Below are 17919 nucleotides of genomic sequence, written 5' to 3'. Positions count from 1 at the left end.
ATTTATTTAGCAGTACGTTGGAGATCTTCTAGTGATATAAAAAAAAAAATCGTTTAACCGTTTGTAACCATAGCAACGACAGCTGCTTCACACAGCGGCACATGTGCCTATCTACCCAGAAGCGTCCTAACAAACACTAGAGGGAAACTATAATCTACTTCACAAACATAACTATGTCCTGTATTGATATGCTTGAAAACCTCAACTGTCAGCCATGTTTTTGTAGACCAATGACAAGCCACCTAATATAAAAGTCTACACAAACATGGCCGCTTTCTAGTAACTTGGTGTCTGTCACGTGTATGTGGCGCTCGTGTCGCGGGCGGAAGTAGAGCCGGGGGCGGAGCGTGGTGTTAAATGCCGGGTTTGTCAGGCAGGTGAAGCTGTTATAATGATGGAGGCTCTGGGTACAAAGGGGGTAGAGGTGAAATCTCGGTCTAAACAGTATGAGAAGCTGGACTTCCTGGGAGAGGGTCAGGTGAGTGCTCAGAGCTGTGTTTACATGTATCTGTGTGTATGAGGAGTGCTTAGTGGGGAATGACAGGACATATTGCTTCTTATAGAGCCTGCTGGAGAGAGACCCCATTACTAATTAAAGAGGGACTAAACTGAAAACTGTGAAAAAAATACACCTACCTTCAATCCTGCAGGGCAGTCTGATCCATCTGGAGGTGTTGTGCATCGGGTCCCGCGTCGTCCCGTCATCTGTCCCGGAGCCTGTGCTCCAGACGCCACCATCTTTGTCCTTTCTTCCAGGTTCTTCTTCCTATGTCACCCGACCCAGGCCCGAGATCAGGTGACATAGGATGAAAAAAAAACTTGCCGATCTCGCTGCGTATGTGTGATATTGGCAAAGTTTTTTCTTTGGGGGGAAAAGGTTCCTTCTGCACATACGTGAGATGCCCGGAGCCCAAGAGCCTACCGGGATGCCTGACGTAGGTATCCCGGGAGGCTTTCACTCCCATTCATTCTCGATCGCCTAGGCCAGTGGTTGCCAACCGGCGGTACGCAAGAACATTTTGGGGGTCAGGAGAAGGACCCCGCTGTTGTGGTGTCTCCTGTACAGATCCCTGGCTCAGGGTGGTAAGAGGGTTGTGTCGCTGGACACAACCCTCCCTACTCTCCTATTGCAGACTCAGACCTGGGCAAGTTATGGCATCATGACGTCACTGAAGGCGAAGTTTCTTCCCTTTTGAGTGACACCCAGCTCCCTGCGCATGTGTGGTCTGGAGCTGGTAAATTTAGTGGTCCACAGGACTGAAAAGATTGGCGACCACTGGCTTAGGCAATTAAGAATTAGGGGGCGGTGCTGCACCCTTTTTAAAAAAAAAAAAAATAAATTATAATTTTTATATAAAAAGGGTTGTCTACCCTTTTATGTAAAGTGAAATTTATGAGTTTAGGTATGCGGGAGTGCCATGGCACGCTCACGTTCTGGAAGGGCACTGCTGCTATTCAGGAGGAGTTTGAGCAAAGGTAAGTATTTCTGGGTACTGCCGAAGGCAAAGTTAAAGTGGAACTAAACTGAAAACAAAAAATCACACCTTTAAATATGGCAGATCCCTCAATGGTAATGGTCTTTCCCGCATCATCCCGGAATATCTTTGTTCTGGCCCTGAGGAAGCACCGGCACCACCATCTTCATTCTTCACTTCCTTCTTCTTCCTCGGTCTTCATGGCACGTCACCTGATCTCACACTGCGCAGGTCTGAGATCAGGTGACGTAGCCTGCTGTAAAGGGGGAAAAAAAGCCAATCTTACTGCGCTTGCATGAGATCAGCATCTCTTTCCCTTAACAGAAAAAATGCCTCTTCTGCGCATGTCTGAGATATTATATTTATTATATATAAGGAGATCCCAGAGCCTCCTGGTATGCGTGACGCAGGTACATGGTAGGCTCTGCGCCGAGGTGATTAAGACTGAAAGGGGAGGTGGTGCACACTTTTTTTTACATGTCAAATCATCTGATCTATGTACATAGTGGGAACTTTGTTTACTTCCATAGATCCCTCAATTTTGGTGCATGTTTTTGGGATGTGGGAGGAAACCCACGCAAATGGGGGGGAACTTACCTCTGAGCCACAGTGCTGCTCCTAGATCATTGACCTTTTTAATAATATGGGGGGAACCCCTTGAAATAACTTTCAGGTCTTCAGGGAACCCCTGCTTTACTTACTATATCCACAGTTTACAGTACATCAGTGGGTGGCACCAGGCAGGAAATTTAGAATGCTAAGTATTTTTAAATGTACTGTTTTTACATTTAAAAATATTTAATATTCACACGCCAGGGAGGTTAACTGACACCAATGATCCTTTTGGTTGACCCGATAGGCACAAACTGAAGGAACCACTTCAACCTCTAGAGGAACCCTGATTGAGTAACACTGTCCTGAATCATTCATTGTCACCCACCCTGAAAGGAGTTCTCAGTCCAAAGTCATTTCAAGTTTTTAGGGCTCACACTAGGGTTGTAAGGACACCAGCAGCGCACAGATGTGAGCAGTTTGTGCATTGCATAAAGAGAGTGTGCATGTAAAATGTGCATTTCAGTAACACAACCCACAAGTGCCTTGCCTTGATAGAAAAACCAATATTGTTTTGAATGATCGAGGAGCAGAATGAGGAGCAGAATACTCAGGGGTAAAGCCCACCCTAAAACAGATTTGGCTTACAAGCCCCAATAGACTTTCAGCCCAGAACCTGGAGCATTATTTCAGTTTTGTGTCCTTGGTAATATGGCGGTATATCAGGACCAATGTGTATTATTTTTATCTGACAATTTTGTCCTTGCCATTAGCTGCATTTTCACCACAGTAACTGATATGTAAATTTCATACATTTCCATTTCTTTTTTAGTTTGCCACAGTCTACAAGGCAAGAGATAAGATCACAGATAAGATTGTTGCCATCAAAAAGGTTGGTTTGTGTTTTTATTGGTTCACTATATATTGATTCTATGCAGATGTTTACATTATCTGAAAGGTTTTTAGATGTAATATGGCATTTATTTACCAATATTTGTGTTTTAGTAAAGTTCAGTAATGTACTAACAATAATTTGCTTGCAATGGCTGTAGTGAGGCTTTAGTGACATTTATCCTGCGTACATCAATAGAAACACAAAGGTTCAATGCTGACCTCTTACAGTGACCACACAAAGGACCTGATTTATTAAAGATCTCCAATACTGGAGAAGATAGACTATCATGGGTGATCCAGCAAACCTGGAAAGGATTTCTTAAAAATAATTTGCTCATAGTTGGCAAATGCTTTAAGTCCTGGATTAGATCAGTTCCAGGTTTGCTGGATCACCCAGGTTTTCCTTTGAAAGTTTATCTCCTCCAGTCTCAGAGATTTATTCAATCAGGTCTGAAGTAGTATAACTGAAAACTTGTCTATGTTCTGTGGCTTCTCTCTGACTCTCAGGGAGTCGGAAAGCACTGAAGCCGGTGTGTTAGTATGGCCAACAGACCTTTTCAAAAAGTCATTAGCAATGGGAGCCACCCAAATTTTTATCACAACATATTTATTTTCTCTTATTCCCTTAGCAGCATTTGGAGCCCAACCACCTTCATGCCACCAAACATGCCAAGGATTTTATTTGGTTGCTACGGGAAAGAACAAATGTTCTTGTTGGCACAGTTTTCACATATAATCTAAATTAACTTTGTAATTTAACCTCAATATAGTGTCAGAATAAGTGTTCTATTCAGTAACCACCCGCCTGTTTTTGGGTGATTATTGAAAAGTTTGGTAACAACACAGTGGTCGTCACCCACCTATAGTTTTGTTCCACCCAGCAATAAAAAATTTTGGGGACATTACTGGTAAAGGAACAACATATGACCCAAACTTTAAATATGGCCTACTGTAATTGATGCCCATGTGCTTGCAGGATTGGATCTTAGGGGGGAATATCACCATTTTAGTATCTCCTAGCTAAACAGGCCTGAAATAGGGTTTAAAATAATTTGATGTCTCATGATTGAATGGTCCTTTCTTCCATCTGGTTCAGAATGAGCTGTTCCATAGATCATTATGGTGTAGGATTGTTGAAGGCCAACAAGAGTTTGCTAGACAGGTGGTTACTGAATATGCATATTGATAGCTTTTTCCAAGGAACACAATTCTTCTGTCAATTCGACCTACATTAGCCCGTACATTTGTTAGAATATTTAGCATTTACCATTGTGTTTACTGTGCACTTTTGACAAATGGCCAGTAGGTGGCGGAATGCGTCATTGTTTTCCTATGCTCTCTGAAACCAGCAATGTAGAGTGATTGGAAAGGCTGAAATGCTGAATTGTCAGGAAATAATTTATAATTTATAAATAATGCTGAGCAGGCGTAGCTTCTACTTAATTTAAAGAGAACCAGTCACAATTAGGTTTATTTATTAATATTTATTTATTATTTATTAAAGCTTAACTCCAGACAAAATGTTCCTGTGTGTGGATGTCACTGGGAAGAGAAAGTGAAGAAAGGGATTGCTCTGATTTTATGCAAAGCAGAACTTTTACCACTTCTGCCCTGTCATAAAAGCCAGCAGAGGTAGTGAAATGCTTAGTCCTCCACTTTATGTGAATAATGATTATTTTCTTCTCTCCCAAAGATTAAGCTGGGTCACAGAGCTGAAGCCAATGATGGTAAGTTTATTGTTTAGTCTAGACCTGATTTTTTTTAAAACCTGTTCTGAGTTCCCATTCATATGATTTGTAGATATCGGCATGACTGTAGCATTTCCAGGATACTAAATTGTACATCACAGAAGTTTTCATTTGCTGTGTGCTTGTTTAGGTCTATGTCGGTTGTCACCCAAAACAGTTGTTGGTGATCATTTCAGCGGATCATTTGGTAACCATTTCTGTATCTAAAGGCTGCTCGGCTCTATGAAGGGAAGTAGGACCAGGATATTCCCTTGCAGCAACAATGGAATTTACATAGGACTCAGGCATGAGCAATCCAACACATTGAATTACTAACAGCCTCCTGTATGACGTTGGGGGAACATGTGTACACACCCCAAGACTTTTCCCTAAGATGATCACAAATGATGGTTCCAGGCATGGAAATCTAGTGTTTGTGTACAGCGCTTTAGAATTATTTAGGCCAGACAGGTAAGTAGTGCTTTTACAAGGAATCTCAACTAATGGCAACCTACAAAGCTCTCTTTCAAGAAGGTTTTATAAGCTGAAAATATACACGATACATACAGTGTCAAAGCAATGACCAGTCTATAATTGTAACGGTAAGTTTATTGTAGCTGTGAGAGCCAGAATAACAACAAAAGAACCTTCAAAAACCCAGTGCTCAAAAGTCAGAGCTTGATGTGCCCTGTAATGAGTGAAATAAGTATTTGATCCCTTATCAACCAGTCTGGAGACTGGCTAGGCCACTCCAGGACCTTTGTGTGCTTCTTCTTGAGCCACTCTTTTGTTGCCTTGGTGCGGTGAAGGAGTCCTGTCCCCTTAGCAAAAAAACACCCCCATAGCATAATGTGTCCACCTCCATGTTTGATGGTGGGGATGGTGTTCTTGGGGTCATAGGCAGCATTCCTCCTCCAAACACCGTGAGTTGAGTTGATGCCAAAGAGGTCAGTTTTGGTCTCATCCGACCACAACACTTTAACCACTTCCCTCTGGATCATTCAGATGTTCATTGACAAATTGGAGACGGGCCTGTACATGTGCTGTCTTAAGCATGGGGACCTTGCGGGCTCTGCAAGATTTCAGGCCTTCAGGGCGCAGTGTGTTACCAATTGTTTTCTTGGTGACTATGGTCCCAGCTGCTCTGAGATCATTGACAAGTTCCCCCGTGTAGTTCTGGGCTGCTTCGCCACCGTTCTCATGATCATTGCAACTCCACGAGGGGAGATCTTGAATGGAGCCCCAGACCGAGGGAGATTGACAGGTATTTTGTGTTTCTACCATTTGCAAATTATCGCACCAACTGTTGTCACCTTCTCACCAAGCTGCTGATAGTCTTATAGTCCAGCCTTGTGTAGGTCTACAATTTTGTCCCGGACATCCTTGGACAGCTCCTTGGTCTTGGCCATGGTGACTAGTTTGGAATCTGATTGATTCCTTCTGTTGACAGGTGTTGTTTATACAGGTACTGTAACAAGCTTGGGGGAGCACTGGGGAGCCAGAAATCTTGCTGGTTGATAGGGGATCAAATACTTATTTCACTCATTACAATGCACATCAAGCTCTGACTTTTGAGCACTGGGTTTTTGAGGATTCTTTTGTTGTTATTCTGTCTCTCACAGCTACAGTAAACCTACCATTACAATTATAGACTGGTCATTTCTTTGTCAGAGGGCAAACGTACAAAGTCAGCAGGGGATCAAATACTTCTTTCCCTCACTGTATGTGTTTTACAATATGTTTGCTTCTAGGGATTCTAACCGTGTTTTATAAAGATTGAATGTTCAATTGTTGCTGATGCATGTAGGATATGCCACAGGTTACCCTACAGGTCCCAATGTCTGTCCTAAATAAAGTGCTTAATTCTGCCCCATAAGGTTGTATTGGGCCAAGATAAGATAAGAACAGATATTCCCGTATGCCTGTTGGTGGCTAGAACCTTACAGCTACATGGAGTTTCTCACCCAAGGAAGCTGTTTAGGGGAAACCTTAAACACACAGCAACCTCATCTCCAGTCTGAGCATTGCCTATATGTATAGCTGATAAATCTAGTCAGTGTCTGTATAACAGGGATATTTATTAGTTGGGAAATTTTCAAAAGAATAACTCTTGCTGTACAAGTTTTAATGGTTTGCTATTGTTTCTATTTTTTAATAGTAATCTTTTGCTGGATAAAGTACTGTATATATTTTTAAAGGATTTTAGTATTTTTATGTGAATATGCATGTCCACTAGATGGCGTCCTGTATGCAGATCAGGAGCCAGATTGCTCTTTTGTTGTGTTCTCCAATAGGTTTGTCATCCTACCTGACTGATATTAAGATCATATTCAGACTAGTGAGGTGCAGTGAGGAGACCACTTTCTCACACCCATGAAACACTTCCTCAGATAAGACATCATGTGTATCATCTCACCTGTAGCAGTGAGCATTATAGTTCTGCCACCTGCTCTTAAAGTTTAAAACCTGGATCCTGAAGAACCAGTATAGCGATGTGAGCAGCTAAATGACAGGCAAGGTGCCAGTAGCTGCTCAGAATACAGGTTCCTGCAACCACTCTAAATATAGCCTAATAAGACATTGAATTGTCTTCCAAAGTGATTGTCACCTTCTAGTTTTTGTGGTTTAAATGCTATTTTCATATTTGTGCATGTTTATTATTATTATTATTAATAAACAGGATTTAAATAGCACCAACAAATTGTGCAGCGTTGTACATTAAACAGGGGTTGCTAATGACTAACAGATATAGACAGTGACACAGGAGGAGAAGAGGATCCTGCCCAGAAGAGCTTACAATCTTCATGTTCATGGAGTATGTTTCTTGAATTATTTTCTTTAATTGTAAGCTCCTTGGGGCAAGGTCCTTTCCTCCTCCTGTGTTACTTTGTGTATCTGTCATTTGTAACCGCGCTGCTTAACATATTGCCGCTATATAAATCCTGCATAATAATAGCGATTTGAATATGGTGGGCATTTTGTTTTTCATAACTGATAGAATAATAGTTAATAGGATTAAAAGCCTGATGTAAAAAAAAAAACATGTCTGACAGCACCTCAAAAATTAAATGTTTTGAATCTACTATTAAGAAATTTCTCCCCTTGCCTATTTTTTACTTTTTCGCTCTTTTTTTCATCACTTTTATCATTTGCTATTTCTTTTCACAAATTGGTAAAACATGGGGTGGTAAAGCCGTTCCCCTGCCCCAAGTCCACTTTAATGAATGTTTTTCCTAGAAATGATCTATTTTTTTATCTTGTGAAGTATTCCATTTACATTGAATGATGTGATCATCTCTCACCCTGGCCATGTGACAACACACTCTGCTCTGAATGTTTGTTGGTTTTCTCTGAACCTCTATGTGGCTGCTATGGGGAGGTCTGTGAATGTTTGGTCAGTGACCTCTGTATTTGTGAAACTAAGACGAACATACAAACCCAACTTCCTTTTTTGTTCTGGTTACTGAAGATGTTTATCTGGCTAACAGCTGTGTTTCACAGTATTAAGTATTTTATGGTTGAACAGTTTTCTTGTCTGTTGTCCCTATTACTTGCAGAACATTTTTACCTCTTTACATCATTATTTGCACCTGAAAATTGGGATTTCTTTCCTTCAGTAAAACTACCATCAGCTTCCTCTCTCAAAATAATAAATGGTTACAGAGGTAAAGGCAGTTAAGTTATATGCTAGTTTACTTTTCACTCAGGTTTTCACTGGCCCAAACTTGTGACCGGTTTACTGCAAAGCTGAACAGGAAGATTTTACAATATTTTTTCTGGATAACTGCATGCATTAAATGTCTGAAAGCCCAGATATTACCTTGTTAAAACAGTGGCCAGTGTGGTCCATTTAGCCTGAGCAAAGTTGTGGAAGGGACCCACTACAAACTGCCTTAAAATGGTGTCTGTTACAAGGAGATTATGAACACTGCAATTGCTGAACGTATTCTATAGAAGGCTAATTAATTAGTAAAGCTGATCTTTTGGTTTCAGTAGTTTGTCAACCACCTTCAAAAATCACGTATATAAGCATGTGACAAGTTGTGTGTTAATTAGCTGAATTCAAAGCTGCATATTCATTCTGGGTCAGTGATGCAAAAAGCATTAAAGGCTGAAGATCAGAACACCAACCAAGTGACAGGTCAGCAATGGCAGCTTGCAGTAACTTTCAGAGACACCTTGAGAAAACTACAAAGGTGGGATACAAGACCAGTCACTGGGCACAAAACAGAGCAGCACTGACCAGTGTTTTACTCCTGTACAGGCACAAACCTTTACACTGCACATATATAAAACACACACTTGTATTTGTTTATCCCAGTTCTGCTTTAAGGTGAACATTTGTGGAAACTGTCATTGTGTGGAAAATCATATCCTCAATCAGCATTTTATTGTAATTTTTAAATCTTTCCTTCTTTGTAAAATTCTGTTAAGCTGCGCCAGTTCTGGTACCTTCTGTTCTTTTAAACAGCAACTTAAGTAGTGTGTGTGTGTGTGTGTGTGTGTGTGTGTGTCATCTGCCCTTTACTTGCTCCATATGACAGTGCAATGAATATAGGGGGAGTTTTATATGCTGAACAAAGTACTTGTTTCAGACAGAGCAATGTGTTATTCCAATTATACCATCATCAATTTTGTCCATTTAGTAATAGTTCTTTTTTCATGCAGGGATAAATCGAACAGCTTTGAGGGAAATCAAACTTCTTCAAGAATTAAGTCATCCTAATATTATAGGTGTAAGTATTAATGACGTGTGTATGTATGGAGCATTGTTTATTCATTTGTAAGTCTGCTTGAGAAATAGGCTCGACAATGACCTTTATGTTCTCCTAGTAATGCTGTGATGAAGACATAAAGGATAACCAATCCTTTGGAAAAAAAATGAAATATTATAGCAGCTGAACATTCCTTTACTGTGGATGCTGTTTTAGTTTTCTATTGTTTGTGTTTATATTTTTGTGTGTGTATTTACACACAGACCTTTGTGTAATCTAAAATAAAATGGCAATTTAATCTATTTCCCAGCTAGTTTTGCTATAAAATTTAGCTACAAAATTCTCCTACCCTTGTCCTTGGAGGTGTTTATAGTCAAATCGAACTAGAGGGACAGTGTTGCTCCTCCAGAGGTACAGTAAACTGAAGAAGCAATGTCACTTTAAGACAAGGTGCATTTGGATTAAGCTAAGCAGTGAATGTGACTTTTTTTTAATATACTTTATTTTTTATTATTTAGCAGCCAATCACAAACAATAAACAGAACAGTTTCATGTATTACAAAAACACAGTTCAAAATCTCAAAACATAAATGTTGCATAGGTAGATCAACAGGATAGTGATTGGGCACTAAGGAACTGTTTTTTATAAAAATAAACAAGAAAACAGGGTAACAAGTCCCACCATGTAATATAATGAATGTCACTTTTACCAAACATCCACTAGTAGTAAATCAATCAAGTTGCACCTGGAAGATTCACCCAGTGAGGGTTTGGCAGTACCAGATTTGCTGCTTTGGAAATAGATATGCCTTTACGTTAGCTTGGGAAAAATACATCTACCACATCTAAGGACCGGTCAGCTGCAAAATTACATGTTTATGTTTTGGTTTAGATGCATGTTAAACATGACTGCAGTCATTGAACTGAGCAAGTAAAAAATATAACTTTACTTTGGGGAAATTAAAAAAGTAATATTTTTGTTTTGTTGCAGCTTTTGGATGCTTTTGGTCACAAATCCAATATAAGTCTGGTATTTGATTTCATGGAAACTGATTTGGAGGTAAGATTTATAACTGTTCCACATGCGTATAGACATGAAGAACTTCTATATCCTTTTCTAAACTTTAGCTTGGCTATGAATTGACCTTCTATACCATTTTCGGTATACTAAATGTATTTTGTGTATTTTTTTTAGAATATAAATTTTGCTTTATTGACCTTACAGGCTATAATAAAGGACACCAGTCTAGTCTTGACTCCAGCTCACATAAAGTCTTTTATGCTGATGACTCTTCAGGGGTTGGAGTATTTGCATCATCTCTGGATCCTCCATAGGGTGAGATTTTACATGTATTATTCAGACACGTTTGCTTTGCTAAATTGTACCATGACCTAACAAAATAATGTTCATGCCAACAACTTTACAATAACCGCTACCTCCCTCTAGTCCCAGGTAATGCCACCTCATGTGTTAGTTGATTATATAGACCAGGTCTCCTGCACTACTGAACAAGTCATAAGCATACTGTCCCCTGGCTCAACCACTTTGATGGGTTAGGGAAACTTCCATTAATAAATTCATTGTCTGATGTTAAGCTGTGCTTGTGATATTGCCCGGAAGTCTTTTTTGTTGCGTAAGGTTCATTTTATTTAGCAACATTTTGGTTCACATGAATGCCCAAATGTATTTCTCATATTTAACTGCCCTTTAGGGGTCTTAATGGAGCAGTATAGTAGGCCTATTTGCGAGTAGCTGTTGGTTGTTGCAGCAGTGGACTCCAATGTTTCTGTTAGTAATACCATTTCTTAGCTGTTTTACAAAAATGTTTTTTATCATTTAGCTAATTCTAATGTTTATATTTTGATTACTAATGGATGATAAAAAATAAGTACTGTATGTGCTAATTTTAAAGATAAGATAATGAGGTAAATACTATTTGTGTTATAGGATTTAAAGCCAAACAACTTGCTGATGGATGAAAACGGAGTCCTAAAACTGGCTGATTTAGGTTTGGCCAAATCTTTTGGAAGTCCAAACAGAGTTTACACTCACCAAGTGGTAACAAGGTATACAGTCTATTATAACATGTCAAAAAGGTCCTCGTGTAACTTTTGTCCAGGATATGATCATGCCTTTCATACATAATTAAACTCTATTATGAGAGCAATAAATAGGTTTCCATTGCTGTTCCGTGCTTCTGAAAATGCTAGTTGTCTAGTTATCTTAAAGCTCTAATGACTTTATCTGACATCACTACCTCCATTTATGCTAGTTAAAAATTGATTTGAGACCTAATTCTTCTAAACAAAACACATGGTTCTCTGCCCCTCCTTGCTTGTCGTTGGCCATTGCAGGTAGGGCTCCACCGCAAAGTGAAACTAATTCAAAATAGGGTATAGACAGGACACTTACTGCAAATAAATGTAATTACAGGCACCATTTTTAGGTTTGATTTTTTTTTTTTTAATTTTTTTTTATTTCATTAGCAGTTCTATTTTTGGTATTCCAGCCATTTACTTTTATATTCTGTAATCATTCTTTTAGGATAATCTGCACATACATTTTATTTGAAAAAGACATCCAGAGTTTAGGTACTCTTTAATGGGGATTTGGTGGTGATATTTTTTATTTTTTGGTACTGCACTGCTGTGTATTTGTAAGGAAAAAGAAATGACCCTAAAGTTCTTGAAACCAGTGGCTACAGGGAGGTAGGTGGTTGTCGACTGTAGTGGAAGGTGATCTTAATACTATGTAACATTTACCACATGCAACGCTTTATGGTAAAACCCTTTTCTTTGTGTTTGCTTTCATAGGTGGTATCGGTCTCCAGAGTTATTGTTTGGTGCCAGAATGTATGGTGTGGGTGTTGATATGTGGGCAGTCGGATGTATTTTGGCAGAGCTGCTTCTAAGGGTATGTAATTATATAATTCCTATAAAATGGCAAATTAAAACAGTCAAACATGTCAATAAAATATTTTACACAAGCTTAGAACTTGATAAAATGATAATTCCTGACCTCATTTTATATTAGGTGCCTTTTCTTCCCGGGGATTCTGATTTGGATCAACTCACAAGAATATTTGAAACCCTGGGTACACCAACAGAAGACCAGTGGCCTGTGAGTATCATGTAGTGACGAGCACTGCTATTCAACTGCTTGTTGTTGGGAAAAAATGTCCTGTAAAATATTTCTGACATGATGCATCTTGTGACCTTGGCCCTGCACTCAATTGGACATTGCCATGATTTCTAGTGTTACAGCCTAAAGTTTTATTTTACTGTTAGACTTTGAGGGCCACATCATACCTAATGATTATCATACATTATTTTATACCTTCAAAGTGTCAACAGGCAAAATAATAATTTGACTGAAGCTTGTTTTGCTGTAAGTCTTTTGTGTACTTGGGATGTCAGGTAGATGGCAGCCCACAGGTTTTCAATAATATAGAGACCTTGGGTTTACGTGTCCCATTGCGTAAATTCTGCTTTTTTGCTTTTAAACTTTTGCTATACCCAGCCATGATGACTTATGAAATATTCATCATGACATATAATACCATTCATACTGACTTATGTTTGCAGTACTTTATTATTTATCATTTGCTTTTCCTATCATTAGGAGGTATTATTTACTAAATAACTTGTTGTGTTTGTTGCCTTTGGATTTATGAAATTTTTAGTGAGAAATGTCTTTTATACAGAGCATGTCCACCCTACCAGACTATGTTGCCTTTAAAAGCTTTCCAGGAACACCACTCGATCAGATATTTACTGCTGCAGGAGATGACCTGTTAGAACTTTTACAAGGTTTATTCACATTTAACCCTCTTACACGCCACACAGCTTCACAGGTAAGTCCTGATCATTGACTGAATCTTTTTTAAATATTGAACTTTATTTTGTCATTTTTATTTGAATCTTATAGGTGTGGTATTAATGTAATTTTACCATCTAGAAATAGTTGCATTCATTTAAATACACGAGTCTATGTTCTCTGTTAAGTTGTCATATCAAGTTTTACCAGTTGTCTTTTCAGGACCTTATTTATTTTCTCACCTTCACAGCCCTATATCGCTTTTGATATGCCTCCCAAAAAAAGTTCAAGGCAAAGGAACAGTGTGTAGGAGATCATGCCTCTCTTTTGCAGTCACCACCAAACTGTCTAGTATTGAAGCCTAGAGAGTGAGCGGTGGCATGACCCATTCAGACATGTGACACTGCTCAGGCCTAAATATTGCACATCCTTTCCACTTCTTTGGAGGAAGACAACGAAGGGGATTCCAAGAGAGTTTAGGCTCATTATAAAATGGTAGAGCCAAAGGAGTTGCATGCAAATAATTTGCTTTTAGTATAAAATTGTAGCTTGGCACTGCCTCTCCTTACATTGTACTGTTCATTGCAATTCAGTTCTTTTGAATGGTGGCGGCTTGGTATTACCACAGCTCCCTGTATTAGGAAGCTATTTACATCCTTCTGCTGGCCCCTCCAATCAGCCTGCACTGAAGAGACCTAGTGATGCTGTCGCTGGATCTAAAGGTATGTAATAAAAATCAGTTTTATCAAGTAAATAGCATGTGGCTAGGATGTGCAGGAAGAACCAGGTACGACAAAATTTTACCAGATCAAACTTTAGCTTTAAATATATATGGCAGGATAGTATTTATGCAGCAAAGGAGAATTCTGTTTGGACAGAATGGTAGACAGCTATTGCATTCTGCTCTTACAATATTACTAATGTCATGTATTTTAAATATTTTGCAGGATAACTCTTACAATTGTCTTTTTGTATGGGGCATTTGGAAATATTTCTATATGCAAATCAGATATATTTATTTTCTTAAAATTACTTGTTTTTGTGTATTGTAGGCACTAAAGAAAAGATATTTTAGTAACAGACCAGCACCAACACCTGGACATTTACTGCCAAGACCAAACTGTTCTGTAGAAGCGTTAAAAGAGCAACAAAACCTTACTTTAGGCATAAAGAGGAAGCGAGTGGAAGGTTCAGAACAAAGTAAGTATTTGTGCCCATTTCAGATTTCCCAAACTTTGTCACCGGTGTGTCTAAATCATTCAAAACTTTGCAATGTCTGACCCTTTTAAGTCACGTATCATACATAGTGTGTGGTGGCTGCAGCAATGTATGTAACAAACAAAGTGGTATAGCTTTTATAGTAGCATAACCTAAGAAGTGCCCAGCTTTGGCTTAGGGCACTTTGACCTGACTAGAAGCCATATGATCAAGTGTATGCCTTAACAGAGTGCAGAGGTGACATTAGGGGTCATATAGATGCCTTATGCCTACATATAGAGATCCTGCTATGTGCCCTATTCTGTCACATAGGAAAATTGTTAGTCCCCTTCCAATGGCAAGAAAGTTGAATAGGAAATATAAAAGAGTGTTTATTGCCATTTATACACTGGGCAATTTAAATAATCTTTCCTTGAAAGAACCCCAGTCATTTTCACAATCTACACACATTTCCATGTCAGATATTCACGCTCAAAACTCAGATGTTGTCATATTAAGGCAATTCTCTCTTTTTCAGGATCACTATAGTGGATAATTCTGCTGCTGCTTAGTTCTCTCGGTCTAATAAGACACTAGTTTGAACATATTTACATGTTTTTCTGGGACCTTTCGTTTGGGGACTATCACTCTTGAAAATAATATTTTTAACTTACTTTTAAACTTACTCAACTTACTTTTACCACCGAGAATCCAGAATCCGAGAATAAAACTAACCATATACTTAGCAATTTTCAGGCCAATTTTTAGCCACCAGGAATTGTAATAGGATTGGTAAAGGAAGCAAAGCAATCTACTACTTATGGGTCAAAGGACAACCAGAATTTAGTGGATTAAAGTATAAACTGGCCAATTAATGGGCCACTTTCATGCCATTTATTAAAATAAATGAAATAGGAGAAAATCTAATTTTAGCCAGTTTTGTTTAGATAGAATTTAACTATTTCCTTAAATAATCTCATCCCCAGCCCTCTACTGAAACCACAATTTTATGTTTTTCAACAGTGTGGGGATATAAAAAATGTAATTGAAAGTTTAATCACTTCCATGTATGATATCAGCTTAAGGCTGGAGCACCAAATGTTTATATTTGCTCATAATAATTGTTAAAAACCATATTGTTTTAAGTACTACCAAATGATTTTCAAACATTTTAACCAATGGCTTTTCTATAGGAGAAGCTGCACAAGTAACAAAATAGTTATGTCAATCATGTATGATTAGTTGCTACCAGTGCTATTGTGTAGCCTATGTTTGTGCACACTCTATGGAGGGGATATATGCTTGTTAAAGGATGTTAAGGCTACAATATTCCTAAAAAATTTTAAGTTAATCAAGGTATTTTTTTTATCTTTCAGAAGACATTGTAAAAAAGCTAAACTTCTGACAAAAGGATTTAAACATCTCAGCTGTACATAAAATTGCTCCTATGGACATCAACTATTCTGAAGCTGTAAAAGATTCTTGTAATATACTGTACAATAATGGATTACGTTTGATAGTAAAATTATTTTTGTGAATAAATCCGATCTTTTCCATTTTAAACTTTCTGCATTCCTCAGATTTTTTTTCCTTTTCAAATCCTATTTCTTCTAAAGATTCTGGTAGTCTTCCAGTAACAAAAGACTACTGGGACACAAGTGTTAGAGGAAAGAAATAATTGTGGTCTTGTTTGTAGCGACCAAGGCCACAGTTGTGCTCTAGCCTGAGGGACGAAATGTTTTTTAGATTCCCCCCTCCCCTTGTTTTTTTTTCTCCAGCTGTTACATATCTCATCCAGGATGTTTAATATAACTATTAAATAAACTTGTTCTAGTGTAGAGCCTATGCAGATCATAAAAATATAGCTGTTTGTATTAAGTTTTTTTTTTTTTTTTTTTTTTTTTTTAGATACAAGTAGTTAAAGCTGAACCTTAAAATGTGTAAATATTATCTATATAAAAGAGACAAGTTCCTGTTGTGCTTTGTGTATTTCTTCCTGATCTATGTAGTAATCCAGTGCTACATGTGCAGAAGTTCCCTAAAACTCACTCCTTTTAATTTTCTGACTTACTGCACTGCCATGTTTAGCACAGTGATGATTCACAAATTTACAAAATAATATCTAGGTTTGCAAAGGCGCTTATTTCGCACAAAGCGGATTTATAGCCTGTGTGTCTTCGAAGTTATATTTAAATTGCTTTGTTTCTATAATGCAGCTTTACCAGTTTATAAAATGTGTATATGGAAGATGTTTCCTTCCTCAGTGGTCAAACTCAGAACAGAGTTGTATGAATACATGGAGATGTTTGAAATCTTTGCAGTTAAAGAAAACCCACCGGTATCAAAGGACTACCAGTACTTTGAGCAAGTACCTATTCTATATTTGTATAGTTTTTTTCCCTTAGAAGGGTCACTATGAATACCCAGAGTTGTCACATTCTCACCTATACATGGAAGTACATGCTCTGTTCTAAGCGGAGTGTCATGAGCAAGTACATGCTGTTAGCTATGGAGGTAAACTCAACTTCTTGATTTGCCCTGAAAGCACGGACTTGCTTATAGGGTTTACAGTGAAGCTATGATCAAATCTTGTGTGTGACGCTTCATATGCTAAGGGACCATTTATTTCACCCACCATTTGCCCTAAAAATATTGAATCCTGAGCAGAGATGCTTTTACACTGCACTTAAGTTTAGCTGATGATACCACAAAGAAAAACTGGTCCAGGACATGTCATCTGGTGCCAAGTAATGTCAATAATTTATTATTTATATAGACATTTTATTTGTATAGTAGTTCTTCTGAAATATTTTTTTTACATGTCCTTGATATAGTGCCTCTTTAAAATAAATGCAAGTTTTGTTAATACCCTTTTGTCTCTTTTGTTCTGTATGTGTTTGTATTTGTGTAATTTTGTGTGTGTGTGTGTTGTAACCGTTTTCATATGTTGACTGTTTTAGCAGCTGAATGTGTTTTTAATGAGCAGTAATTTTTGTAGTTCTTAAAGTCCAGCTACAACTTTTTCATTTTTGATCAGGCATGTAAACGCATTATGCCTTAATGAAAAAATGAAAAGGAGATAACAGCTCTGGAACTTACTGTTCCAACAAACAAGTCGCTAATCACAGATACCATATTTTTCAATTTTCACTTAACCCATTCTTGCCTCTACTCTGTATTTGAAAATATTTTAAGGTGCTGGGGATGCGTATAAATATAAGTATTATAAATGTCTATACTTTTAAGAGCCACAAGTTGACCATTTGATTGTCAGTCTTCATCCAGGCTGTGGGGTCCAAATTATATATACCGTATTTATTCGAGTATAACGCGCACCCCTAATTTTCGATTAAACATTGGTATAAAATTTTGTTTACACCAAGCATTTTAATTGACAAAAAATATTATTGAACACGTGCGGCCATGATAAAAATCATTTATTAACAACTTAAACTGATATAAACACAATACCGAAATAAAATTAGCGGCAATGCTTACCGTAACGTGTGGGCGAGGAAATGAAGCGGCAAACCTAATTCGGG

The 17919-nt window shown here is 38.1% G+C and overlaps 1 protein-coding gene across 1 annotated transcript; it reads left to right on the top strand.

Moving 5' to 3' along the window:
- Positions 1–324: 324 nt before the first annotated feature.
- CDK7 (cyclin dependent kinase 7) lies at positions 325–15940 on the top strand. Its single transcript, XM_072416324.1, has 12 exons — positions 325–478; positions 2860–2919; positions 4615–4648; positions 9317–9384; positions 10355–10423; positions 10589–10699; positions 11312–11430; positions 12178–12277; positions 12398–12484; positions 13068–13217; positions 14233–14380; positions 15754–15940. Exons 1-12 carry the CDS (start codon positions 392–394, stop codon positions 15780–15782), a joined length of 1062 nt encoding a protein of 353 aa, XP_072272425.1. The 5' UTR covers positions 325–391; the 3' UTR covers positions 15783–15940.
- Positions 15941–17919: the final 1979 nt, after the last annotated feature.

This window comes from Pyxicephalus adspersus, chromosome 6 (genome assembly GCF_032062135.1).
Source record: "Pyxicephalus adspersus chromosome 6, UCB_Pads_2.0, whole genome shotgun sequence".
Classification (NCBI taxonomy): Eukaryota; Metazoa; Chordata; class Amphibia; order Anura; family Pyxicephalidae; genus Pyxicephalus; species Pyxicephalus adspersus.
The sequence above is the reverse complement of the archived record's forward strand: the minus strand, read 5'-3'. Positions and strand labels throughout refer to the sequence as shown.

Excerpts from the sequence above, each read along its gene's own strand:
- CDK7 (XM_072416324.1), top strand. The coding sequence starts at position 392 with ATGATGGAGGCTCTGGGTACAAAGGGGGTAGAGGTGAAATCTCGGTCT. Across the intron at positions 10,424-10,588 it reads TCATGGAAACTGATTTGGAG|GCTATAATAAAGGACACCAG; the intron begins GTAAGATTTATA and ends TTGACCTTACAG. Across the intron at positions 11,431-12,177 it reads ACTCACCAAGTGGTAACAAG|GTGGTATCGGTCTCCAGAGT; the intron begins GTATACAGTCTA and ends TTGCTTTCATAG.